The following is a 26,879-nucleotide window of genomic DNA, read 5'->3' on the forward strand; positions in this document are numbered from 1 at the left end:
TCCTTCAGAAAGAGTGCAGGGGAGAAGGGACACAGGATCCTCCAGGACAGCTGGGGTGAGTATAGGAGAAGGCATGTATTGGGCTGGGGTCACTTGTCACTGAAGACCTTCCACGATACCTCTTTGGAGGATGAGTAGCCTGGCTGTGGAAACCTAGGTGTAATGGTCGGTGTTGGTGGTGTGGAGGAAGCCACTCACCTAAAGGACAGGAAACCTTAGTACAATGTGGGGAAAGGAGTGAGGATGTTAAATGTTGCCTAGAAGGAGGTTTCAGTACCTGTTTTCCAGTGACTGGTTTACTGGGGACTAAGGAGTGGTTGGCGGGGGATATGAACCAGTATGAATGGAGAGAGAACAGACTGGGTTGGAGTTGAACTGGGATAGATTGGGATTGGACTGGGTTTCAGTGTACGGACAGAGATGGCCTGGGTAACAACTGTGACTGAAGCCCTGCCTGAGACGGGGTGCTCTGGGTGGAGTCAGGGCTCAATTAAGTCTCTATCAAGAGTCTAATTGGTCCTTTTGCCAAGACTGCAGTTCTGAGTTGACTCAGATCTCGACTCAATCCTAGGATTGAGGTTCAGTCTTTAGCTCATTTAAAAATTGGCTTTACGTCCATGATGTTGATTCCTTTGCCTATAGATGCCCCAAAGCCGTTGTAGCTTTCCAAATGAGGTCTTTTCTCTCACACTTTGAGTCTCTACCTTTTCCAGAATGCACCCCTCCCACACACACCTATTGTTTATGACAAAGCTCTCAGGTATAGTCAAAATGGTGCTACACGACCTGGCCCTCAGCCCCATCCGATTTTCTAAGTCTCCTGCTTTCAGTTTTGGTTCTTTGAGCTCATGAACTCATAGTTTCATTCCTGCCTTAAGATCTTTTCCTCTTGTGGTCTCCCCAGGTTGAAGTGCTCTTCCCCTCGGTCTCAGAACAGCTGGTCTGTTCTCACCGCAGGCTGCTGAGCTTGCTTGCCATCTCCTCTGATCCCTGTGTGGACTGGATCTACATCTTACGACTCCAACTATCTTCAGTGCTCTTATATTTACTTGCAATTTTCTTATCTGTCTTCAGTTCTTGTCATTGCCAACTGAATGTATGGGCTGCAAGAAAGTCGCAATATTGTCTGTTAACCCACTGCTGATATCCAGTGTGAGTCTACCTGTCTAATTAAATGTTTCTGTCTCTACCTCACTGAATCCCCTGATTACCAGCACTGGTCCTGCATGCCTTAACTTGATAACAGCATTGCAGGGAACCCTCTGAGCCCAAAGAATGTGGGGAGTTAGTGTTGCCTTTGCTTTTGAAGGCTGCAGCTAGGCCTTGCCCTTGCACTCATCACAGCACACAGTGATGGCTGCATGCGTGTCTCCGGCTCTCTGCACACCAGATGGTCTGAGCTGTGCCTTGCTTACTCTGCACGTCAGTATCTCTGCTGCTTAGTTCAGAGCTCAGCAGGCAGGAGCCAGCCAGGTAGTAACTGTTGGGTTAAAGTGAGCGCCTGAACAAAGTCCCCTCAGGCATTTATGGCCTCCACACTTGCAGGCAGCAGTCACATGCCAGGCTAGCCTCTCAGGCTACCCATAATCACTTCCAGCACTGCCAGTTTGTGAGTTCTGACCTGGCCCTTTGTAGGAAGTGGAGAGGTAGGGACCTAAGCCCTACCAAGGTACTCTTTCTGGGGTGTCTTTAAGGGACCAGACTGACATGATAGGATAGGATGAGAAACTTCACTATACTTCTTGAAAAATTCCATCTTTCAAATATTATCTTGCGCATTAAAGTCAAGAATGACCGACGTCCTGCAAGGTTCAACTGTTTCTCCGAATCTCAGCAGATTTTAGGGCACAATGGGTGTTGATGATTTGGGTAAATGTGGTTCTGAGGATACTCCTCATATGAAGTGCTAAGAAAAGTTCAGCTTCCTCAAGGATCGAGCTCCTCCTGGCTGCAGCCCAAGTGTTGCCCACAAAGTCACCCTCCCTCTCTGGACCTGGAATTAGAAAACAGAGGCTCCCAGCTCCATTTGGGTTCTACTCTAAGACATTCTCTTCCAAATATTCTAACAAAGGCTGGAAGTACATCAGAGGCTCTCATCACTGCTCTGGGCATGAGACACTCCATTTTTACCTAGATAAGGACAAAGACCACAAATTCCCAGCCTCATTTCCTCTTGCCCTGCCCCTAAGAAATGCTTAGGTGTCCCGGCCCCTAAAGAGGTCTCTGGACTCAGCCCCTTTACTTTGCATCCCTTAGATGTAACATGGAAATTGTTCCTATAAAACATGTATTACTAAGGGGATTGTGAGAAGGACAGGATAGGTTTGACATTGAAAACATAGATTGATCACTCAGAGCTTTTTACTCTTAACATTGATACCTGTCAAATGGTATCACTACCTGTCTAACAAGTTGGTGAAGGCTCCCATTAGAGTAGGAGTGAGTAGGTGGAGAACAGAACCCTTCTCCACGTCTCTACCTTGGGCCCGACCATGGCACAACCAGGAGATTTGACCTAAAAGAAAAGAGTGGCCCAGAGCCTCATCTAGGAGAGGCTCTTTATTATTCTCTTACTTTCTTGTCTATGATTATAGCCTGGCAAGTGTTCCATTTGTCAGACCCTCATCTTGCCTTACCCCCGGCCAGACTTTGTCAGCTTCTAGAAGGTATATCATAACCAAAGGCATCCTAAGGTAAGCGGACAGGTGGCGGCCTTGGCTGTTTCTACTGTACTCATCGATTGTTAGTCCCAGAAATGTCATTTAACCTCTCGAAGTCCTAGTTTTCTCATCTGTCACAAGGAAACGTTTCAGAGAACTCCATCTATCCTGCAGAGTTGTCCTCAGCTGAGAGATAATATTTATGTCTGGTGTTTTGTAGGCATTCAGTAAGCTCTATTAATATCACAAACAGCAGTTGGGTTTGGGAGATTGCTTCGTTGTTCTCGGGTCAGAAGAGCGGGCACTTAGATGTTGTTTTCCTTTCTGCCAACTTTCCCATGGGACTATACGGATGGCAGCAGTTCTGGCGAGGAATGCAGGGTGGGCTGGAGAGAAGAACTGAGCTGGTATCAGAGGGAGCGCTTTAAAGGCTGAGACCCCAGAGTGGATTTAGACTGCACAGTGGGGTCCGCTGCTCTCTGAGTCCTGAGAAAAGGTAAGATGCCCAAATAGTTCCTGGACAAACATCCCCATGACTCACTAATCTAATTTGACATTTTAGGGAAAAATTAAGATTAAGGTTACTCCTTCGGTATTAGGAGAGAGGGCGGGGGGATCTGTTTATTTTTCCTTAGTTTTATTCCATTTTCTAAATAATCTGATTTCGTTCTAACTTGCTTGGAAGCTCCTGACCATCTTAGTGAGTCTGAGTGGGTGTAATGTGGACCGGTGCTGGGTCCACAGGGCTTCCTGAATTGCCCCTTCTGTTCTCCTTTGGAGAACTGTGGGGATAGGCAGGACTGTGCAGTCTGAAGGGTTCCCTGGACTGCATTCCTTCGTTTCTCATCTCCACAGATTCTGAGGTCCAGATTTTGAGCTGCCTCCCTTCCAGGCCTCTTTTGATTTCTGGCATCTCTCTATCAGGGTCCACTTTTACCCCTGTGAGAAATTGAGTATATTCATACATATGTGTATGGGTATATGCATAGAATTAGCACATAAATATATTGAGTGAAGATTAAAGCAAGCTGGAAAGAAGAAAATTTTATTTGGTATATTTTCAATGTTATAAGCTCTTTGATAGTTTTATAATGCCTTTGGCACAGCTGATCTCACATAAATTCACATTAGTGCGAGGAAAGTTATTATTATTCTTATCTGAGATAATATTAATCATAATAATAATTTAATAATTTACTATCCCAAGAGTTGAACTTGAGACCCCTGTTTCTCCCCCAAAGGAGCCTACTCACAGCATCAGCCTGCTCGCAGAGGCCGTAACATTTCCCATGTGGACACATGGCTTTTCCCCGATTTGCTACCTAACGCAGTATATTTTAATCTTGGCAGCCTGCCACCTTTCCCATGTCTGTTCACGTGAACTGCTGGGTGGCACGGATAGCTAGCTGGCCCTCTGAAGTACTGCGGTCTCTTCTGGTTAGTGCCTCTGGGTTAGGAATCCTAGGTGATGCCTGTCCTCAGGCACAGACGGTGCTGAATCCTCTTTGTACTTCTCAGAGCCAAGACATCGCAGATGCTTTGTAAGCTTATGCTTCTTTCTCTTCTTCCTTTCTCCCCTACCCCCTTATTCTATTTTTTTCTTATTTTCTCACATGACCTTTGAATCCCTGTGGGTTTTGTTTGTTCCTAAAGATTTCTGTTCTTCCCTTTAAGACTACCTGGAACTGACATTGTGTATGTTCTTTCCTGCCTCTCCAATTTCTGAAATGCAGGTATCTGGCAGTCCTACCTACCCCTTGCCTGTGTGATCTTCATCGGATGTTCTCCAAGGGATGCTGCTATTACTAAAACTCATTTAATTATGAATGAGTATAATTGGATGCTAATTAATAAATGTAGTAATATTGTTGATATTAAGGGATTTAGGTTTGGGGAGAAATAAGTGGTTCTTATTACCAGGAGAGTCAGTGCATAAAAAGAGACCCAAACAAAGTTATTTGGGAATGCAGACAAGAAATAGTTGATTATCCAGGGAAAGGAGCTTAGGGAATGTAACATAGAAAAAATAAGCAAGGGCTTGAAGAATAAACGTGGGATCAAACCCGGGTTTCCTGCATGCTAGGCAAGCACACTGTCAGTGGAGCCACGCCTCCAGCCCTTCCCTGGGTATTTTACTACAGGCAATATTATCTGGTCAGGACTGGTGTCGTGCAGCTGAGCAAGCTTAGAGCACAACAGCTAGCATCATGGGATCTAGCTTGTGTGACCCATGATAAACATCAAGGAATAAAGGAGCAACATTGTAATTATTGTACTCACTGTATGAGAGTATCATCTAAACACTTAACATCCACCATCTCATTTCATCCTCACGGTGTTCTCATTGGACAGAAGCTGGTACTGATATGATTTCAGTGATGAGGAGACTGAGGCATGGGAGTAGCAGATGACTTTCCCTAGTTGACACTGCTCACAACTAGAATTTATGTAGGAACGATTCTGAATCTCAGTGCCTTCACAATGATACAGTATTGACTCTGAGATTTTAGTTATGGACAAGAAGAATTTATGTGCTTGAAAGACAACTAGGTAGTCTCTTTTAGATTATATGTATGGGCTACAAAAAGAACTCAGACATTAATATACTTGGGGTCAAGAGTTTATAGAGAGAAAAGTAGATTTACTATTAAAGAGATTGATGTAGTCTGGAAAGAAAGTATAGACAAAGAACACCGAAGGAAAATCTTTGTATAGAATTGCCATTTTAAGGTATTGCTAAGAGTCAAGCAGAGGAAGGTGGAGATGGAGGAGGGATAACAGGAACTGGTGAACAGAGGAGCAACAGGCAGGAGAGGGGCAGGATTAAGAAGCAGGGAGCTGTGCCACTACAAATACAATTCAGAAGAGTGAGAGGTACTAATGGCTTTGTCTCTTTGCCTGTACTATATTAATGGCGGTTCTCTGCTTGAACTTCTTTTCTCCTAACAGATTGAATCATCTCTCTTATAACCCCCTCCCATTTCTCACAGGTCAAACAGGTGTTGTACCACTGTTGCATTTGTATGATAATCACCTTAGAATGGACTGATGAAATTGGTCATAATTTATTTAGTGTTTCTCCATCCATAGTTTCATTTCCCAGTGTCTGACAATGGCTTATATGAGTAATATGATCAATATTAAGCATGGGTAGTATGAGTATAAGATACTACAGAGGATGTAATTTTTTTTTGGTTTGAGGATTCAATGATTAATAATATCAGAGGGTTGTCTTATTATTTCACTTGATATATAGCAGGATTAACAAGTAGAATTAAGTGAATTTTCATCTTGGACTTGATTCATGGTTAGATGAAATTTAGTGTAGCTTCAGAGTTTGGAAAGGCAATGGGATTAGAGTTTTGTTAGAGAATAGGACACTAGGACCAAGGACTGTATGGCATTGAGAGTCTAGAGGACCTGACAATAACTGTCTTTGTCTTTCAGCTTCAACCTGCAGGGTGCTGGCTACACCTCAGTTCCTTCAGAATGGTGGCCATCAACAGCAGTGAACCCAGTGCCACGTATTTCATCTTAATAGGACTCCCAGGATTAGAAGAGGCTCAGTTCTGGTTGGCTTTCCCACTATGCTCCCTCTACCTTATTGCTGTGCTAGGTAACTTGACAATCATCTACATTGTGAGGACAGAGCACAGCCTCCATGAGCCCATGTATGTCTTTCTCTGCATGCTTTCTGGCCTAGACATCCTCATTTCCACCTCATCTATGCCAAAAATGATGGCCATTTTCTGGTTCAATTCCACTACCATCCAGTTTGATGCTTGTCTGGTACAGATGTTTGCCATCCATTCCCTGTCTGGCATGGAGTCCACGGTGCTGCTGGCCATGGCCTTTGATCGCTATGTGGCCATCTGCCACCCTCTACGCCATGCCACTGTGCTTACATTGCCTCGTGTTGCCAAGATTGGCATGGCTGCTGTGGTCAGGGGTGCTGCATTAATGGCACCCTTACCTGTCTTCATCAAAAGATTGCCTTTCTGCCGTTCTAATATCCTTTCTCATTCCTACTGCCTACACCAAGATGTCATGAAGTTAGCCTGCGCTGACATCCGTGTCAATGTCATCTATGGCCTCATTGTTATTATCTCTGCCATTGGCTTGGACTCACTTCTCATCTCCTTATCGTATTTGCTCATCCTTAAGACTGTGCTGGGCTTGACACGTGAAGCCCAGGCAAAAGCGTTTGGCACTTGTGTCTCTCATGTGTGCGCTGTTTTCATATTCTACGTGCCTTTCATTGGTCTGTCAATGGTGCACCGTTTTAGCAAGAGGCGTGACTCTCTCCTTCCTGTCATTATGGCTAACGTCTATCTGCTCATTCCTCCTGTGCTGAACCCCATCGTCTATGGAGTGAAGACAAAGGAGATCCGGCAGCGCATCCTGCGTCTTTTTCTCACAACCACACACTCTTCAGATCACTAGGAATCCGTGAGGAAACCCACTGCATCCAAACTTCTCTAATCCATACTTTAATATCAGCATCTTGGAAGACAGTATTAAGAAAACAAATCTTTCTTAATCAAAGCACAACTCAGATCTTTAAGAGATGAAACTGGCTGTGGGATTTCCATGGGAATGGATTAAAACCTGCAATCTCCATACTCCAACATCAAATTCCATTTTGGTTTTTCTTGATATGATTATTGAGATCAAGGCTTGTGATTTGAAGGTTATTGCCTCCCATTTTATCACCACTTTCTCAGTTCATTTTGCTGATGATAGTTCATAGCATTCGGAGATGGAGCAACACATCTAAAATGTTCATCACAGGCATGACAAAAGGAAAATAAACACAAGACTATAATAAAATTATATAAATTAGAGTAAACCTCTGATTTCCTCATCAGAATTCACAATGACTTTGGATTTCTAAGAAGTTATAACTGGATTTCTTCTTTAAAACAATTTCCAAAGAAGTTATTGTTTTTCTTCTGTGTCCCGGGCCAGAGAAAAAAATCTACATTTGCCTACATCATGAAATGACATACTTTGTTATGACAATTGTCACAGCCGTGATAACATTTTTTATCGATTTAAGTTTATCAACCTTTTATTTGTACCCTGATTGCACCAATGGGGGGACTGACATTTACTGGGAACCAGTGAATTGAATAGAATCATGGAAGCTCAAAATAGAAGAAAATAATGAAGTTTTCATGTCCAATTCTATGTTATGTTGAAGAATTATTAGGCAGACTTGCGGGATGTTGAGTTGGGAATCTCTAGAGCCTACACTGCTTTGGGAGGGGGCATTTGGTCCTTTATTTTCCTTTGCCTAGTGCTGCTCTGAGGAACTTCCTGTCAATAGAGCCCAAGACTCTAATCATCCCAGTAGAGCTGCTCTGCATCCTTGCCCAATACCACTGTGCCTGTGAGTGTTCGCAGATGGGTTTATCTGAGAAACAGTCTGATTAACTGCAGATTCCCTGCATGTCTTAAGGATGCTTTAGAGGAAGCAGTTGAGAATACCCAGCAGCTTGTGGTATAAAGAGAAGAGGGATAGTCACCACAGAATAGAGAGTCAAAAGCAAGAGACATAATACTGAGTAGGGTCATAAGCTCACATGGCTGACCAGGAAGTAAGACAAGGGGAAGGGGGGGTCTATAGAAAAAGAGGAGCACATAATAAGCAAACACCGCAGACACCTGGGGCTTTAAGCTGTGTTGCAATGCAGGAAATAAGGACGGCGTTTTTACCAATGGTACATAGCACAGATATAGCCTTGAGGCACACCTAGGAATCCTACAGGCTAGTCAGAGGATTTCCAGGAATGGACTGCCTGCTGTAGGAATTGTAGCAGTGGAGGTGGAGTAGATGGATCAAGGACTGGGATCATCACACACAGAAAAGCCATAGTCAGATCCATTGTGTAGTTGGTGAATATGAGAGGCAGGCAGCAAAGCAGGGGCAGGGTAGAACTTCCTGCCATGGTTAGCATCACAGAGACCCACTTGCACATAGAAATTTGAACTATACTCCAGAATATAAGAACCGTGTGTGATAGAACTGGCAAGGCAAAGGGGAGGGGAGGTCAAAGGAAATAGCATGAAATGTACTCAGTGCAAGATCTGCTCACTCTGAACGGAGGGGTGGAAAATCGCCCATTGCCCAGAGGAGCTCTGACATGGCCGTCGAGAGTAAGACAATGAAGAGGATCAGAAAGACACAAATTCCTTACCTGAAAAGTGAATGTGATCACTAAAAGCAAAAACCACAGACATTCTGAAAACGTAAAGAAATTAAAGCATAATAAAAATATTCAATCTGTTACTCAAAAGAATCTTTAAAAATTGGTATTTATTCTTCCAGGGTTTTAGTATGTACTTCCATGTATGCTTTGTTGGACATATGATAAGTTTGTGTGTGTGTGTGTATGTGCATGTGCACACATATGTTTGTGTGTATGGTTGGAGGACATTTGTGTATGAGTGTGTGTGTGTTTTCACTTTGGTGATTTTTTTTTTGAGACAGAATCTCACATACCCAAAGTGGCCTCAAAGTCACTGTGTAGCTAGGATGACCTTGAACAAGTGATTCTCTTGTGTTCAGCTCTCATCGCTGGAACCCCAGGTGCATGCCTTCATTCAATTCGATTGCATGTCTGCTTTTTATTTGCAGTCCTCTCGGAGGCACTCATATTCAGTGCTTGATGAATGGTTAGTTACACTGCCCAATTAAGTTTTTCTTATGGAGACAGAGTTAGTGCCTTAGATTTCAGAAAAGTTTTGAGGTTCCTCCAGTCTGGCACATGTATCCAGCTCACCTCCTATCTGTAGCTCATACTGGTAGCTACTGGAAAGACATCATGAAATTAGCAAGCAAATGGATGACCTAGAAAAACTCATCCTGAGGGAGCTAACTGAGATCCAGGAAGACAGAGTAAGTACTCACTTATGAGTGATATTAGCTGTAAAGGAAAAGTATATCATGCTACAGTCCACATGCCAGAGAGGCTACGTGAGGAGGATTTAAGGTGAGTGCAAGGATCTCCCTGGGAAGAGGAATTATAATAGAAAATGTTTCGTGTATTTATCAGTCTTTAATCTTCATCTTTACAATGTAAACAATGAGCAGCTTTGTCACAGGAATAAGGCAGGTGGCCTTCTCCCAACTCAACACAGCAAGAGATTTCCAGTGCTTAATATGGCTTTCCTTTATTTTACCCAATTGTAATGTATTTTAAGTTTATTAGCCTTGGCCCTTCCCACTTAACACTCTGAACATGGCCCCTCTGATGGGCTTGGACTTGACACTGTAGATGATGGGGTTGAGCACAGGAGGTACCACAAGGTACACATAGGCAACAAGGGCATGAACAATGTGGGGCAGGTGTTTACCAAAACGATGAATCATGGACACACCTACGACTGGAATGTAAAAGACCAGGACAGCAAAGATATGGGAAACACATGTGTTGAGGGTCCGAACACGCTCCCTGGGGGAGGCTAGACCCATCACTGTTTGAAGAATCAAGGAATAAGACATAACAATAAACAAGGAATCTATACCCACTGTGGACAGAACCACAAAGAGTCCATATAGGATGTTGACAGTAATGTCAGCACAGGCCAGCTTCATGACATCAGCATGGAAGCAGAAAGAGTGAGAGAGGAGAATCTTGCCAGGGCAGTAGTTCAGTCGCTTCAACAAGAAAGGCAATGGTAAGAGGGACAGAGTAGCTCGGGTCGTAATGGCCACACCAATCCTGATGATGACATTATTAGTGAGCACAGATGCATAGCGCAGGGGGTTGGAGATAGCCACAAAGCGGTCAAATGACATGGCCAAGAGTACTGAAGACTCTACCACGGAGAAGAAATGCAGAAAGAACATCTGGAGCAGACAGGCATGAAAGTCAATGAAACGGTAGTCAAACCAGAGCACAGCCAGGGTGGAAGGCAGTGTGGACAAACTGAGGCCCACATCACTTAGGGCCAGCATGGACAGGAAGTAGTACATGGGCTGGTGTAGGCCGTGGGTCCTCTTCACAGCTAGGAGGATGAGGCAGTTTCCAGTGAGAGCCACAGCATACATGGAGGAGAAGGGGATTGAGATCCAGCCATGGGCAGCTTCTAGTCCTGGGATGCCAGTCATGAGGAAAAACTGTGGCTGGAAGAAGGAGATGTTGATGAAGGCCTGGGAAGGGAGCATGGTTCCACGGAGATGTAATGTCCTTAATCTTGACAAACACTGAACATGTCTAGGATGAGAGGAAATAGTGAGGTAGTGTTGATCCGAAAGTTTCGATCAAGTTTCATTAGTTAACCATTTACTTCTAGTTATAAAGGAATGATATTGATGATAACATCAATGCAGACTATATGGGTTATATTCTAATTAGCATCATAGTATATCTTGCCTATAATTTTCTCATATCTTCAAAAAAACTACAGGTACTTTTGAAGATCTGACTTTTTTAAAATACAGGGTTGGGCAGTTGGAGTTACAAATTCTACACAAGTTGTTGAGAAGCGTCTTATCTCTAATGCTGACACCTGGTCCAGCTGGTGGTCTATATTCCAAATGCTGGCAAACAGCTTACTGGTCATACCACTATCTACATTTTGTACACATCGAGGACATGCTATATCTCCATGCCTAGGCAGAAGTGAGAAGTAGCGTTTGGTAAGAGACAATGAAACTAATCCAGGCATACGGAACAAAGGAAGTTTACTTTTGTAGAGTTCAATGACCTCTCCAAGAGTTTAATTGCATGAGAAATTACTGTGTTTCCCTACAATTTTTCACTTTTTAACTGAATTTTCCCAATGCTCATCTGTTTATGTTGCCTTTGGCTTTTCTATGAAACATTTTTGACATATGCAAAATCTTTGACGGTTCCTATTTAACATTTAGGCTGAATTTATTCATACATAGAATCAAGAAACTTTTTGAAAAGGCCACATTTCCTCACCCATTGTACAGAAGAGAAACCCAAGGGTGGAGAGCTGTAAGTGGCCTACCTCAATGGGCAGCCCATGCATTGTTGTCTTGGAGTTTGAATTCTTTTATTAATTAATTAATTTATTAATTAAAGATTTCTGTCTCTTCCCCACCATCGCCTCCCATTTCCCTCTCCCTCCCCCAATCAAGTCCCCCTCTCTCGTCAGCCCAAAGAGCAATCAGGGTTCCCTGCCCTTTGGGAAGTCTTGTACATCTCTCGATTCCATTCATGGTAGATTACAAATTTCATGGATGGGTCAATCATAAGGTTTTGTCTGTTAGCAGATAACTCTTACCTAGTGCAGTTCCTCGTACAGAATAAAGTAACAGTCAACATTTTTTTTAAATGAATCAATAGCCAAATGATAACAAGTTTTACACAAAAGAGACAAAAACAGGTAAAAGACAAGCCGTGTTCCTCCAGGCATCAGGTAGTAGAACTGATGGTAAGTTTTGAAGTAAAAGGAATAGAAGCCCTCCCTATCTCAAGAAATCATGCCTTGAACCCATGGCATGAACATAATATGTAAGATTTATAGTTGATTGCACAGAGAAGAAATCTTTGGCTAATTTTCTGAAAGGTGATGGCTATCATGTCAACTAAAGTCTCAAATATTTTGTCTGTGTTCTATTTTAAGAAGCTCAGTGGGGTTACCAACAGATACATACGGCATTATAGTATGTCCCTAGCTTTAGGGGGGTTACCAACAGATACATACGGCATTATAGTATGTCCCTAGCTTTAGGGGGGTTACCAACAGATACATACAGCATTATAGTATGTCCCTAGCTTTAGGTTTGCTGTATATACGGCATTATAGTATGTCCCTAGCTTTAGGTTTGCTGTACATACGGCATTATAGTATGTCCCTAGCTTTAGGTTTGCTGTACATACGGCATTATAGTATGTCCCTAGCTTTAGGTTTGCTGTACATACGGCATTATAGTATGTCCCTAGCTTTAGGGGGGTTACCAACAGATACGTACGGCATTATAGTATGTCCCTAGCTTTAGGGGGGTTACCAACAGATACATACGGCATTATAGTATGTCCCTAGCTTTAGGTTTGTTGGACTTCTCATTGTCCTAGCTCATTTCACCTTCCATCTGTGCTCCCCTTTTCATCATTCAACCCAGAGGAAATTGTTCATAATCTTATTTTTCTTATTTTTGTTTTAGGGAAACTGCTGGTCCTGCTCTTTCCCTTGGCTCCTTCCCCCACCTCTCTTTCCCTCTGACTTTCCTTACAGATTTCTCAAGTTGTCTCAACCAACAGGTCCTCATACATCACCACCTTTAAACTGGTCCTCTTCTGGTAAACCAAGTTTCATTATCATCAGTGCTTTAGCTGGAGTACAGCATTGACCTTTGTGTACAAACCTCTGGGATTGGAATATGTTGGATAACTTCAACTGCATATGTCTTCCACTTGTTGAAATAACAACTCACAGGTTTAAGTATGTGAGAGTAATTTTAACATTTTTTTTTAAATGGAGAGAATTAGACAAAAGTTTTTGGGTTTCAGCCATTCTGCTGGTTAGGGCACGTTAGGAGTTTGGTTAGCTTTGAGTGAAAAATTAATTCAAAATGCTACCATTATTTGCAGAATCAAATGCCTATTGAGTTGAAAGAAATACTCAGTTGCAGTGCTGTTTAGCATCAAATCCTCTCCTTTCCACCTTTCCTGTCCTACTTCATAGATTGCATTAGATCCCAGACTCATTATCTCCCCCTTGTCTCCAGTCTTCAGCATAAACCAGATTGTTTGTAGTTTGAACTCTGGCATTCGGTGATTGCAAATCTACTGTTCTTGAAATTCAATCAATCAATAAATCAATCAAGATTTTTACTTTCTTATCTCTTTACATCTCATTTTATTCCTCTGAATTTCCTTCCTTATGATTTCCTTGTTTCAATTTTTTATCTGTACTAACTCATAAGTATTTCTCTTTCAATTACTAATTCATGCCTATAAAATTGCCGCACACCCATTTACGCAGCAGTTTCTGATATCAGCCAGTTTGACTGGTTACCAAAACTGGAAGTCTTTCCACAGTATGTGGTACACATGTTGGTTAATTCTTTGGGCTTACTTGTAGTCCCAGTTTTTGATCAACCAGTGTTCTATATGTTTCTATGCATAATTTTTTTAATGTGAACAAATAGTTTTTGAATTTTTAGACTTTGAAGAAAGACCATCACTCTCTATTTGTATGGCTTCATTTAATCAGAATAAAGGGTAAACTGAGGTCTTCCTAAGAAATGGATTCTGTTCCAAAAGACATTGAGATTCAGAGTGTATATTAAGTCTTCTTTGGGTTTCCAGCCTGCCCTGAATAAGTCATACCTAAGTACTCACAACTGCAAGAGCCAATTTCTTGTTCCTGCTCCAGTTCTGTTTATCTTAAGAACTTTGACCAATATATATATATATATTGTATGTATATATAGATATATACATACACACATATAAAATTATACACACACATACACACTAGAAATTTAGTCACTTTGATGAATGAATGAAAAATTCACAGGAGGAATCTGGAGACCATGCTTGTATGCTATCAAGCACAAATATTTACATTTTTAAAAATATTTCATTATAGACAGGACTTCAGTGGTTCATTTGAGCATCACTTGTTTGAGGGCTCAGATAGAATTTCTGGGTTCTTCTTAAACCCAATTACCAGGTCTCCTTCTGACCTTTACCTTTTGGTATTGGGAAAGAGAGGGAAGCCCAATTGTGAGCCTTGATTACTCACCTTGGCTGTGGTGCTGGCCAAATCTGCTCTACCACATCCCACACAGAACTTCTTCACAGAAGAACACAGAAGCTTCTTCAGTTAAGATAGTCTTTTTTTTTTTATTTTGAGTCAGGAAAATGCAGCCAGACTCAGGGGAAAATGCGATTTGAGTCACAGAGAAACTTCTCTGTTTTCAGTTCCACCTCTGGGAGAGGAATATTTGTTGAGAGATTCAGTTAGTTGGTTGAGGGAATCTCAGAGAGATTAGAGACGTGACCAATCAGATTATACCTCTATTCCAACTGTCTTGAAGTCCTGTTTACCTCAAGTTCTAATGCATCAGTGGCCCAATACCTCTGATACCCAAAGAAAAGACTCAGTTGACATAGGTCAGAGGCTTAATTTTTTTATTGTTGTCATATAATTCATCCAGACCACAGTTCCTCTCCCCAACTCCTCCAGTCCCCCCATAATCTCCCCTCTCCCTCACATCTACTCCTCCTCTGACTCCTTTCAGAAAAGAGGAGGCCTCTAGGGAATAACAACTGAACACAGCATAAGAAAGGCACTAAAACTAGGCATAAACCCTTATATCAAGGTTGGGCAAGGCAACCCAGTAGGAGGACAAGTGTCCCGAGATCAAATGAGTCAGAGACACCCTCCAACACTCCCGCTATTAGGAGTCCCACAAAACACCAAGCTAATAAACATAACATATTTGCAGAGAACCTAGCTCGGACCCACTCAGGCTCTGTGATTGCTGCTTCAGTCTCTGTGAACCCCTATGAGCCCCACTTAGTTGATTTTGTGGGCTGTGTTCTCCTGGTGTCCTCGACGCCCCTGAATTCTTCCTCCACCTCTTCTGTGGGGTTCCTCAAGTGCCAAGAGGACTTGAAACTAACAGGCCAATAAATCTGTCGTGACTGAGTAAAGGAGAGTAGATATGTTTTAGAAAGAAAACTTGGATCAAGATAGGTCCAAGAACTGAAGAAACATGAAACTTAAAGATGAACATTGTGACTGCTTACCAACGTGTTGGAAATAAGAAAAATGCCATGTTCTGAATTGTACTGAGAGTTATGGTGGTCGAACACTTAAAAGAAATCCCACACTTCCTACTGCACTGAATTCCCCAATATAACACGTTTTAATGAACTCACAAATTCAGCAACTTACCTCCTAAGTGATGTTCTCACCTGTTCAACACTTTTTGTTCTGTCTCCACTTTCTAAAAAGTAAAGATAGCGTATTGGATCCTGCGCCCGTGCCATCACAAAATTGCTACAGCACTTGTCAGTCTTCCTTGGACTTCAGATATAGCACATAATATCTGTAAGGAAAATTATTTAATCTGTTCACCATGTAATGTGGCAGAGTACCAGCTAGGAGAGGACACCGGGCCAGGAGAAAGACTTGCCTCTGAGTCAGTGTGCCCTATAGCACTTTTGCATGTGTGCCATATAACATGTAAAACTTTTGATGCCAATTGTAACACGAATGTGTGGAGTCTCTATTGAGCCCTAACATAATACCTGCTAGGTACATAGACACAAATCAGGAAAATCAATATCGCTGACTTGGAATTGGTTAAAGAGTGATCACCAGCAGAATATAAAGCAGAAAATACAAAATTCTGCCTCAATGGGCCAAGATACTTTTAGAATCCTATTTTATTTTCAGAATAGATCTTGACCTGGAGGCAGGCCACAGTTCATGCTTAAACACTGGTAGACATTCTTGAAACAGACCGAGAAGTTCTACTTGTATGAGTTCTGCCTTCCTGCTCTTTCCTTCTGTCACTTGACTCTTCTCTAGTCCTGTTTAACTCCTTGTTCTACTCTGTAGGCAGAGGACTTTCTCCCCTTAAGTCTTTTCCCACTTCTAGTTCTGTATTTATCCATGTCAATTCAAATTCCATCATCTACCAAACATACCCTTATTTTTTTCAGGAGCCCAGTAAAAACTCAGAAAATTCCTAAAGTTCAAAGATGTATTTCCCTCCTACCCAACCTTAGTGTCAGTAACCTTTGCTCGCCACTACATTTCCTTGCTCATTATCCACTCTACTCCAATGGACTATCATAGTCTCAAAGGCAAAAATGAGCTTTTTTTCCCCCATGAGAACTTAAGAACTTAAAAATATGCATAAATAAAACATTTGCTTTAAGCCTAACTTTTTAGTATGTGGGTCAGGACCCTATTTGAGTTGACATAACCAAGAGTTGGGGATGTGTTAAATTTAGTGACTGAATTATCAGTGAACAAAAACTTCAAAATGAAACAAAAAACAAAGGAGTTTCTAAAGGCAATAGCCCATGCTGTACCACATGACTTCAGGGCTGGCGTGGCTGTGAACACAGCGTATGAGTACTTTCCATTCCCTTACTGTCATACAGCACATCCTAATCAACACGGCCTGAAACAATTCAGCTCAGTTTTGAGTTTACTGTGGTTTTTTTCTCTACATACAAAATATTTCTCTCTCTCTCTCTCTCTCTCTCTCTCTCTCTCTCTCTCTCTCTCTCTCTCGGTTTTTCGAGATAGGGTTTTACTGTAGCTATCAAGCCTGTCCTGGAACTAGCTCTGTAGACCAGGTTGGCCTCAAACTCACAGAGATCTGGGTTTGCCTCTGCTTCCTGAGTGCTGGGATTAAAGGTGTGTGCCACCACTGCTTGGTAATTTTCTTTTCTTTTAAAAACATAATGCTTCTATTACAGAAAAGAAATCTTCTAACTGTTTTTCTACCATAATTATTCTTCATGACAATTAGCATATCATTGGATTATATTATAATATAGTACATATTATATCTACATTATTAATACTAGCATTATTTAAAATACTTCTGTGTTACTGACTTCAGTTTAGTGAAAAGTGTATAATGATGTCTTGGAGTGAGGCCCAAATCTTAAAAAGTTTCTGAGATGAACCTAGGTTTACTTGCTGCCATTTTATTCTGTGTATTTATAAAGCAAATTTTCCCAGCAGTGGTCATTAGAAAATAGAGATGTCATCAATTCTGAAAAAATTTAAAGATACTTTATAGCTTGCAGTATGAAATACTATGATGATGGAAATTACAAAATAATTCTACACTAGTTCAGAATTGTGTATAATAAAGGGTTATTTATTTAGGGGTAGACTCACAGATCGCAGTCCTAGGTCATAGTCCTCTACGCAAATGGAAAATAAAAACTGAGTCTAGCAGCCAGAAGTGAGAGCTGGAAGTGAGAAAGTGAGCGTGTGCTTTACAGCTGCATTTATAGTATAAAAGACCATGCCCAAGTAGGCTGGTATCTTAAAAACTATTGGATAAGGCACTCCCACAGCACCTCCCCATTTTGTTTAAATAAGAGAGTTCCAAACATAATATGAAACTATGTACATTAGGAACAAATATCAAGTATAAAGTTAGAATTACAACCAGCATAAACAATATTAAGCAAGAAACATATCCTTATGTTTTAATAAACTTCTTAAGTGTCTAAGTCTTGTATTGGAAATGGCTTGGGTAGATCATAAGAAAACTGTAACTATGAATATCTAATCTTCAACTCCATTAAAGGCCTGAGAAAGGAGATAATATACTTGAGTAGGCAGGAAGTACCATCAAGCTGCTTCCAAAATGTTCAGTATATCATAGAAACAATTGGCTGCCTGAGCAATCACCCAAAGTCTCATTTGCAATGTTGAAGCAACCAACTTTGGCTAAGGACTAGAGAAACTGACAGACCATTTTCAGAGGCAGGAAAAATTTCAGAACTGTCTTGCCCTGTCTTGGCAATGTTTGGCAGCCTTTTTTCTTGTATCCTGCTTGTCCAGTCCAGACATTGTGCACTTTGTCAGTGGTTGAGGCATGGGTAATTCCTTTCCCAAAGTCAGTTGTACCAAGAAGAAGACAAACTCCAAATGGTATCTTTGGTGGGTAACACTCTCTTGGGAGGAGATTGGTGCTGCCAGGAGCAATCGTGTCTCATGTCAACAGAATCCTAAATTATTTAAATGCCATGTTCTACAGATCTTTGAAGTGATTGAAGATTACCTATCTATGTTGAATACAATCTCTATGTATCTAAAGAACCTAAAATAACAAACATGACTATTGACCTATAATACTTAATACCTTTATTACTTAATGAATAAGACTTTATATCAGAATATTAAATAACCTTTAAACTACTGTGCAGTAAAGAGGACAATGACTTCAAAATATAAACAATGTATAAATATATTTTTTGATTTTTTGACTTTGTTTTTTTAATTGATTTTTATTGAGCTCTACATTTTTCTTTGCTCCCCTCCCTGCTTCTCCCCTCCCCCTTTAATCCTCCCCCAAGGTCCTTATGTTCTCATTTTACTCAGGATATCTTATCTTTTTCACTTCCCATGTAGATTAGATCTATGTAAGTCTCTCTTAGTGTCTTCATTGTTATCTAAATTCTCTGGGATTGTGCTTTGTAGGCGGGCTTTCTATGCTTTATGTTTAAAAATCACCTATGAGTGAGTACATGTGATAATTGTCTTTCTGGGTCTGGGTTACCTCCCTCAAAATAATGCTTTCTAGCCCCATCCATTTTCTTACCAAATTCAAGATGTCATTATTTTTTCTGCTGTGTAGTACTCCATTGTGTAAATGCATCATATTTTCCTTATTCGTTCTTTGATTGAGGGGCATTTAGGTTGTTTCCAGGTTCTGGCTATGACAAACAATGCTGCTATAAACATAGTTGAGCACATTTCCTTGTGGCACAATTGAGCATCCTTTGAATATATACCCAAAAGTGGTATTACTGGGTCTTGAAGAAGATTGCTTCCTAATTTTCTTAGAAATTACCACATTGATATTCAAAGAAGTTTTACCAGCTTGCCTTCCCACCAGCAATGCAGAAGTGTTCCTTCTTTCCCACAACATCTCCTGCATAAATTGTCATCAGTGTTTTTGATCTTGGCCATTCTTACAGGAGTAAGATGGACTCTCAGAGTTGTTTTGATTTGCATTTTTCTGATGACTTAGGAAGTTGATATTTCCTTAAGTGTCTTTCAGCTGTTTTAGATTCCTCTGTTGAGAGTTCTCTGTTTAGGTCTGTACTGCATTTTTTTTTTTACTGGATTATGTGATCTTTTAATGACCGGTTTATTGAGTTCTTTGTATATTTTGGACATCAGACCTTTGTCTGATGTGGGGTTAGTGAAAAATTTTTCTCATTCTGTAGGCTGTCATTTTGTCTTGTTGACTGTGTCCTTTGCTCTACAGAAGCTTGCAGATTATAAAAGGGCTGGGAAAGAAATCAGAGAAACAACACCCTTCACAATACCCACAAATAGCATAAAATATCTCAGAATAACTCCAACCAAACAAGTGGAAGACTTGTATGACAAGAACTTTAAATCTTTAAAGAAAGAAGACACCAGAAAGTGGAAAGATCTCCCATGTTCTTGGGTAGGCAGAATTAACATAGGAAAAATGGCAATCTTACTAAAAACATTCTACATATTCAATGCAATGCCCATCAGAATCCCAGCAAAATTCTTCACAGACCTCGAAAGAACAGTCCTCAACTTCATATGAGAAAGTAAAAATCCCAGGATAGCCAAAACAATCCAGTACAACAAAAAAACTTCTGGAGGAACCACAATTCCTGACTTCAAAGTCTACTACAGAGCTACAGAACTTAAAACAGCCTGGTACTGGCATAAGAACAGACAGAAGGACCAATGGAAATGAATAGAAGACCTGGGTATTAATCCACACTCCTCTGAACACCTGATTTTTGACAAAGAAGCAAAAAACATCAAATGGAAAAAAGAAAGCATATTTAACAAATGGTACTGGCATAACTGTATATCAACATGTAGAAGAATGAAAGTAGACTCATCTCTATCACCATGTACAAAACTCAAGTCCAGATGTATCAAAGACCTCAACATAAACCAGCTACATTGAATAACCCCAGCAGCACAGGCACTGTGCTTCCTGAAACTGAAAAGCTTCTGTATAAATATCTTGATTAGATGTAGAAATAAATAATGCAACATGATAAATAAATCCTAAAATTGTATCAATATACAAAATGTCTAAAACAGAGGTATAAACATGCAAGCATACAATCTGACAAAATAACTGTGTATAGGTGCAGAAATATTACAAACAGAAATAGGAGCATATGCAATATAACAAACATAATTTGAACTTGCATCAACATATAAGAATGTATACCAATGTAAATTGCCCATAAATAATAGCTTACAAGCATTCACTCTATTAATCACTATTATTATTATTAGTGTGAGTAAGTTCACACTAATCTAGCTATTATCCCTTTTAGGTTTTTTTTTGATCTCTGGGCCTACATATTTCTACCCTAACCCCCAACCCTATACGAGTAATAATCAACCCATAAATGGTGTCCCTAACCATGAGCACAAACTTTGTTGTGAGAGGGGACATCGTCTTCTAGAATTGCTTCCCGCTGTCATTGGGGAGATGTTCTTTTTATGGGATACTATAAAAGTTAAATGATGTTTAAGTTTCAAGATTGCTGTTTTGTATAATTGCAATTGGTCTTTGAGTAGTTGATGGAATTTTTCTGTAGTTCTTATTTTCATTCTGGCCAGAACATTGTAAGAAGGTACATCAAAAACTGGTCTTATAGTACTCTAACGGCACCATGACATCATATCAAACATGTGAAGTTGTTGTTGTAGGGCCCCATCTTCTTCCTGAAAGCTTCAAAGATTACTGCAGGAAAATATACTGTTAGTTGTTGAAAATTTAAGCATCATTTATATAGATATATATTCAATGAAAGATATGATACAGACAAAATGGGTCTGGAGAAAATAAAATATTTCCTTAAAATCCATCTTCTTTCTGTCCCATACCAGATTCCTCCTGACATGAGACAGAAATTCTGAATTTTTCTTTTAACAACATGCTTGGATTTAGAGAAGGAGAGCTATAATCCAACTCTAAATTCAGCTTTGATTTTTAAGTACAGATGTATACATGTCCAGATAATCATATTTTATCATGAAGATGATAGATACAGCATCATAAGTCAGATTTCTCTTTGCTTGGTGATCCTTTCTATATAGTTATCATTTCATCTTTAGGCATTTAAATGTCCAAGGTCTCTCAACTTTTTGAATATGAATATTTTCCTGCAAAGACAAGAACAAAACCTTCCCCAACCCTTATGAAGCTTTTTTTTTTTACCACCTGTATGATTGTCATATGGATGAGCTGTCATTTCTCTTTCTCAAGAGGTTTCTCTTTTTCAAACTGGTATCCATAGCTTTTCTTCTCTTGTGGAAACAAGAGCAAAACCCCTTCTCCAACATAACATATCTCCTGGTTTTCATTGTGAGGTCAACACATCCTTGAAATATACTGGCTGATTTAAAACAGAAGTTTATTCTACTCTTCAATGTCTCTCTGCTGCTGTTGCTCCTTTCTCATTAGCATTAAGAAAATTCAAGGTTAATAAAGCATTATGTAATCTATTTCTGGGAGTATTTTCTATCCCTTTCTGTTTGTTTAACATATCCTTTATAGTTTAATTTGATCTTTCTATAACTGCCTGACCTGTATGATTGTTTGGTATACCTGTAACATGCTTTATATTATAACAAGCAAAAAAATATTTCATTTCCTCAGACACATATGCTGGATCATTGTCTGTCTTTACTTGTGCAGGTATATCCTTAATGTCCATAACTTCTAATAAATGCATGATTACTGAATCAGCCTTTTTTGAACTCAAGGCAGTTGCCCATTCAAACCTGAATAAGTGTCAATGGTGTGGTGTACTTATTTTAATTTACCAAATTCTGTAAAGTGGAACACATCCATCTGCCAGATCCCATTCCTTTGAGTACCCTTTGGGTTACTTTCTGCAGGTAATGATATTTGGTTATAGAAAAAGCAAGTAGGACATCTCTTTCTTTAAACCTTTGCTATTGACATGATGTTTCTTATGGAATTCTGAGGCCTTAAGCATACTTCCAATCAATAATTGATCAATTTCTGCATTACCTTGAGCTACAGGACCTGGCAACCCCTATGGGATCGGATGTGTGTTATATATAAAGGACAAACCCTATTTCTGATTATGTCTTGAACCTGAATAAATAGTGAAATCAATTTTAAATTTAGCAGTTTCAGTATGCATGTCAACTCTTTCTGCATATTATGAATCAGTAACTATATTGAGACATTCTTTAAACTCCCTTAGTACCATGAGAATAGCATATAAGTCTGCATTTTGGACAGAATTATAAGGTCTTTGTTCCACCTTACTTAATTCTTCTGATTTGTAACTGTTTTTCCTATTTATTTATACCAGTATAAAATGTATGGGCTCTAGTTGTTGGTGCATCACATACAATTAGGGGAAAAATCCAAGTAGTTCTCTCTATAAGGTTAAGTCTATTGCTTTTGGAGTAATTTTATTAATTTCTTCCAAAAGTTAGCATACGCTCTTTGCCATGGTTATCTTTCCATAATTTTCAATTTCACCAGTAGTAAAAGACACCATAATCTCTGTTGTGTCTGTACCTACTAGTTGATGAAACTTTAATTTTCCTTTTATGATTAATTCAGAGATTTTTTCCACATAAGTTTTTAATTTTTTACTTGGTTTTTGTGGTAAAAATACCCACTCTAAGATGATATTTTCCCTCTGCATTAAAATTCCTGTAGGGGAAATTCTGGAAGGCAATATGACTAGAATACAATGAAGATTTGATTCACTCTATCTATATGTGCCTGTTGTAATTTTTCTTCAACAACAGTCAATTCTTATTCCATTTTAGCTGTTAATTCCATGGGCCTATTTAAGTCTTTGCCACTATCTAAGGTTTAGTTTAAATGAATTATTAGATCAGGTGTTATCCCAATAGCCGGTCATAGAAATGTCTTCTAACAATCTTTGAAAGTCATTACGAGTAATCTTTCTCTCCTAATTTGTGCCTTTTGGGTTCTAATTTTCTGTAAACCTATTTTGTAACCTAGGAAATTTACAGAATCTCCTCTTTGTATTTTTTCAGGAACAATTTGTAATCCCCATCTAGGTAAAACTTTCTTTACATCTTCAAAAATTCTTTCTAAAGTATATGCATTTGAGTCAGACAGCAAAATGTCATCTATGTAATGGTAAATTATAGATTTAGGAAATTGTTTACATATTATTTCCAATGGCTGACTTACAAAGTATTGACCCAGGGTAGGACTATTGAACATTCCCTGTGGGAGGACGGTTCACTGGTATCCCCTAGTAGGCTGAGAATTATTATAAGTAGGCACTGTGAAAGCAAATTTTTCTCTGTTCATTTCTTGTAAAGATAGAGTGAAGAAATAATCTTTTAAATCATTAACCATGAGAGGCCATTCTTTTGGTAATAGAGAATGCAGAGGAATTCCAGATTGTAGAGGGCCCATAGGTTGAATAACCTTGTCGACAACTCTTAGATCTGTCACCATTCTCCATTTTCCAGATTTCTTTTTAACAACAAATACAGGAGAATTCCAATGGCTGGCAGATTCATCAATATGGTGATCATCTAGTTGCTCCTGTTCTAAAGCCTGAAACTTATCTTCATTTAAAGGCTATTGTTTAACCCATATGAATTTCTCAGTTAACCATTTTAAAGGCAAGGCTGTTAGAACCCCTGAAGGTTTGCTAGTTGCTTTGTGTTCTTATACAGTCTGAATAGATGGTGACCTTTGCTTATAATACTTTATAATATCCTTCCCAGAAACATGAGATTTTGGGACTGCAGGAATGTTAACCTGGGCATTCTATTGCTGCAATAGGTCATAACCCCATAAATTCACTTTGGTTTTGGATCATTTATAGAATTCTGCCAAAATGCATGTTCTTTATTTTCTACTGGAATACTTGATTCATCTTCCATGTCTATTCCATCATCCAGGACAGTATGATTTTTTATAGTAGGCACTGAATTGTTTAATTTTCCTGGTGAGACATGTTCTCAACAGTGACTGGGAATGACTGGATCTTTCTTGATATGGGGGCCTGCGAGAGGTCCCCCCAAGGAGTTTCCCAATCGTATTGGGTTGCCTTGCCTGTGTTTTGTTGGCCTACATTCATTGGTCCATTTTTTGTCTGTGCCACACCTCCTACATATACCAGAAGGCTGAGTACTCCTATTCTTGCCATTCTTAAAGGAGACATTATTCCTATGAATTCCTTGTCTACAGTCCTTTCTTAGAGATTCATTCTATCACAATTAAAACACTTGGCATTTTGGTGTATCTTCATACCATTGGAAATCACTATAGTCAAACGTTTCAACATTAATTGTATGCAAGATCCATTCTTCTATTGGTGCTGATCTGACCTTTAAAGGCTCAAGGATTTTATTGCATTCTAATTTGGCATTTTCAAAAGCCAAAGATTCAATAAGTATATGTTTTGCTTCTGGGTATGTTACTTTTACTTGTACAGCCTTAGCATATCTTTGTAAAAAGCCACTAACGGGTTCTCTCTTTCCTAGTTCCTGAATCCTGTCCCAAGCATTTAAAGCTGCTGCGTTTTACATGGACAAGGTGCAATTATTATAGCAAGCCTGTTACTGAGGATCAGAGTAATGACCCTTGCCAAGAATTTGGTCTTGGGAATTCTCAAATCTCCATTGTTCTTAAATTTTTGTCTCTTCTCTCCAATAATACTTCTAAAGCAGTTGAGGTCCATCTTCTAGGACCGTTGAGATTAATTGTAGCCAATCGTATGGCATAGCCTTCTTTCTTGAAGCCCACATTTTCACCATTTTCCTGACAAAAGGTGAATGTAGTTTATAAGAAACTATTGCTTCTTTTAGATCATTCATATATATTGGTTCCCATGAATATTCTTTGACAACCTTAGGGTACTTTGTGACAGATGGTCTTTCTGTGGAAGTTACTGGATATGCAGTTAAAACTCTGGGTAAGTCATCCCAGGGTCTGGCATGTCCTTGTACCTTCTGTCCCTGCTCATCAGTTTCAACAAATTCCTCAATCTTTTCAATTCTTTTTACAACTGCCTTTTGTTAAGTCTGAAAGTCCTGTTTAGTGTTCTATTCCAATTCCCCCATTGAGGATTTCAACATATGAAACTTGTCCAGTAAAGATAATATCTCATCCTTATATATAATTTTGATAGTGTGCATATTACCTTCCTGGAGAGATATCTTATCTGTCAACCTATCATAATTTTCAACATATTCCAAGTGTTAAATTCTACAACACAAATTCCTTGTGATAATTCTGTCAAACTGATGCTATCCCTCTCCATAGTATTGATCTTCTCAACTGACTGTCCATTATTAGCCTGTCAAGACTGTATTATTTCTCAAATTGCCTCATTCTTGGCCCTTGTTATCAAACCATTTTTTATTGAGATAATATGAAAAACAAAACTAATTCCTAGAATCAAATAAAAAGTTGCAGAAGGAAAATTTCTTAAGCTTTGTAGAATACCATCAATAGCATAAGCAAATAATTATTGAACTCCTGGATAGTTATGGTATAAGTCATTTTTGTAGTTTTTTGGATCTTATCTATCACAAGGCAATTACAATGAATTGGAGTAGTTGTAATAATCTTTGTTTGCCAGTGGGTGATGCAGTATGCTACGTGGCTGAGAGATACAGTAGCATCAACAAATAACACGTGTTGCTTACTTGAGTACTGAAAAAAATGCTTTGTTTAACAAATTAAGAGCAGTTATTAAGGCGATTAAATGATTAAGAGAGCTGTGGCCCAGGATAAAGAGAAAACCCAAAATTTTCTGTTAGTTCGAGGTGTGGATCGCAGGCAGCAGTGTGTGGGCTGGTGAGTAATTCGCCATGTGGCAGCATATGGGTGACTAGCTTGGGAGTGCTGAGCAGCAGCGTGCTGCATCTGAGTGCTGGATAGAGCCGTTGGTGGGAGAGTCCGTGCCCAATGTGCCATGAGGCTGGCAAACCAATCTACACATTTGGGCACCAGATGATGACAGAAGTTACAAAATAATCCCACACTAGTCCAGAATTATATATAATTATTTATTTTTTATTTATTTAAAGGTAGACTAACAGATCTGCACAAATGGGGAACAGGAACCGAATCTAGCACTGGAAGTGAGAGAGTGAGTGCATGCTTTACAGCTTCATTTATAGTATAAGAGGCCATGATCACATAAGTTGGCATCTTAAAGGCTATTGGCATAAGGAGCTCCCACAGTGATACTCAGTTGAGACTTACTTAAGTGAAAAATATTATTAGTATGCAAATTTGATGTCATGTTTAATAATTAATAAAATTTTATGCCCAACACAGGATGTTTTAAAACAAAATTTTCATGATTTCTTACCAATAAATATTTAGTTCTAATACTTTTTTTTGTATACATGCATGCACAGGATTGTGTACATATCTCTCAGGTGAAAAAGAGTCATAATAGAATAAATTTAGGAAAGCTTGTTGGGATAAATAAATCAATAGTTATTTCAACTATTAGAATG

General features: G+C 39.6%; 2 protein-coding genes across 3 annotated transcripts; one reads left to right on the forward strand and one right to left on the reverse strand.

The window, feature by feature from the left end:
• The first annotated feature begins 30 nt into the window (after positions 1-30).
• On the forward strand, positions 31-8,894 carry LOC142850764 (olfactory receptor 51E1). 2 transcript variants are annotated; one of them, XM_075974674.1, is made up of 2 exons: positions 31-55; positions 6,108-8,894. In XM_075974674.1, the coding sequence occupies exon 2, from the start codon at positions 6,150-6,152 to the stop codon at positions 7,101-7,103; it is 954 nt and encodes a 317-aa protein (XP_075830789.1). In that variant the 5' UTR covers positions 31-55; positions 6,108-6,149; the 3' UTR covers positions 7,104-8,894. The 2 variants fall into 2 exon arrangements, with proteins under 2 accessions (XP_075830789.1, XP_075830788.1); XM_075974673.1 differs by lacking the exon at positions 31-55 and adding an exon at positions 3,080-3,156.
• Positions 8,895-9,870: 976 nt separating this feature from the next.
• Positions 9,871-10,833, reverse strand: LOC142850765 (olfactory receptor 51I2-like). Its single transcript, XM_075974675.1, has one exon. It carries the CDS (start codon positions 10,831-10,833, stop codon positions 9,871-9,873), a length of 963 nt encoding a protein of 320 aa, XP_075830790.1.
• Positions 10,834-26,879: the final 16,046 nt, after the last annotated feature.

This window comes from Microtus pennsylvanicus, chromosome 5 (assembly GCF_037038515.1).
Source record: "Microtus pennsylvanicus isolate mMicPen1 chromosome 5, mMicPen1.hap1, whole genome shotgun sequence".
Taxonomy (NCBI): domain Eukaryota; kingdom Metazoa; phylum Chordata; class Mammalia; order Rodentia; family Cricetidae; genus Microtus; species Microtus pennsylvanicus.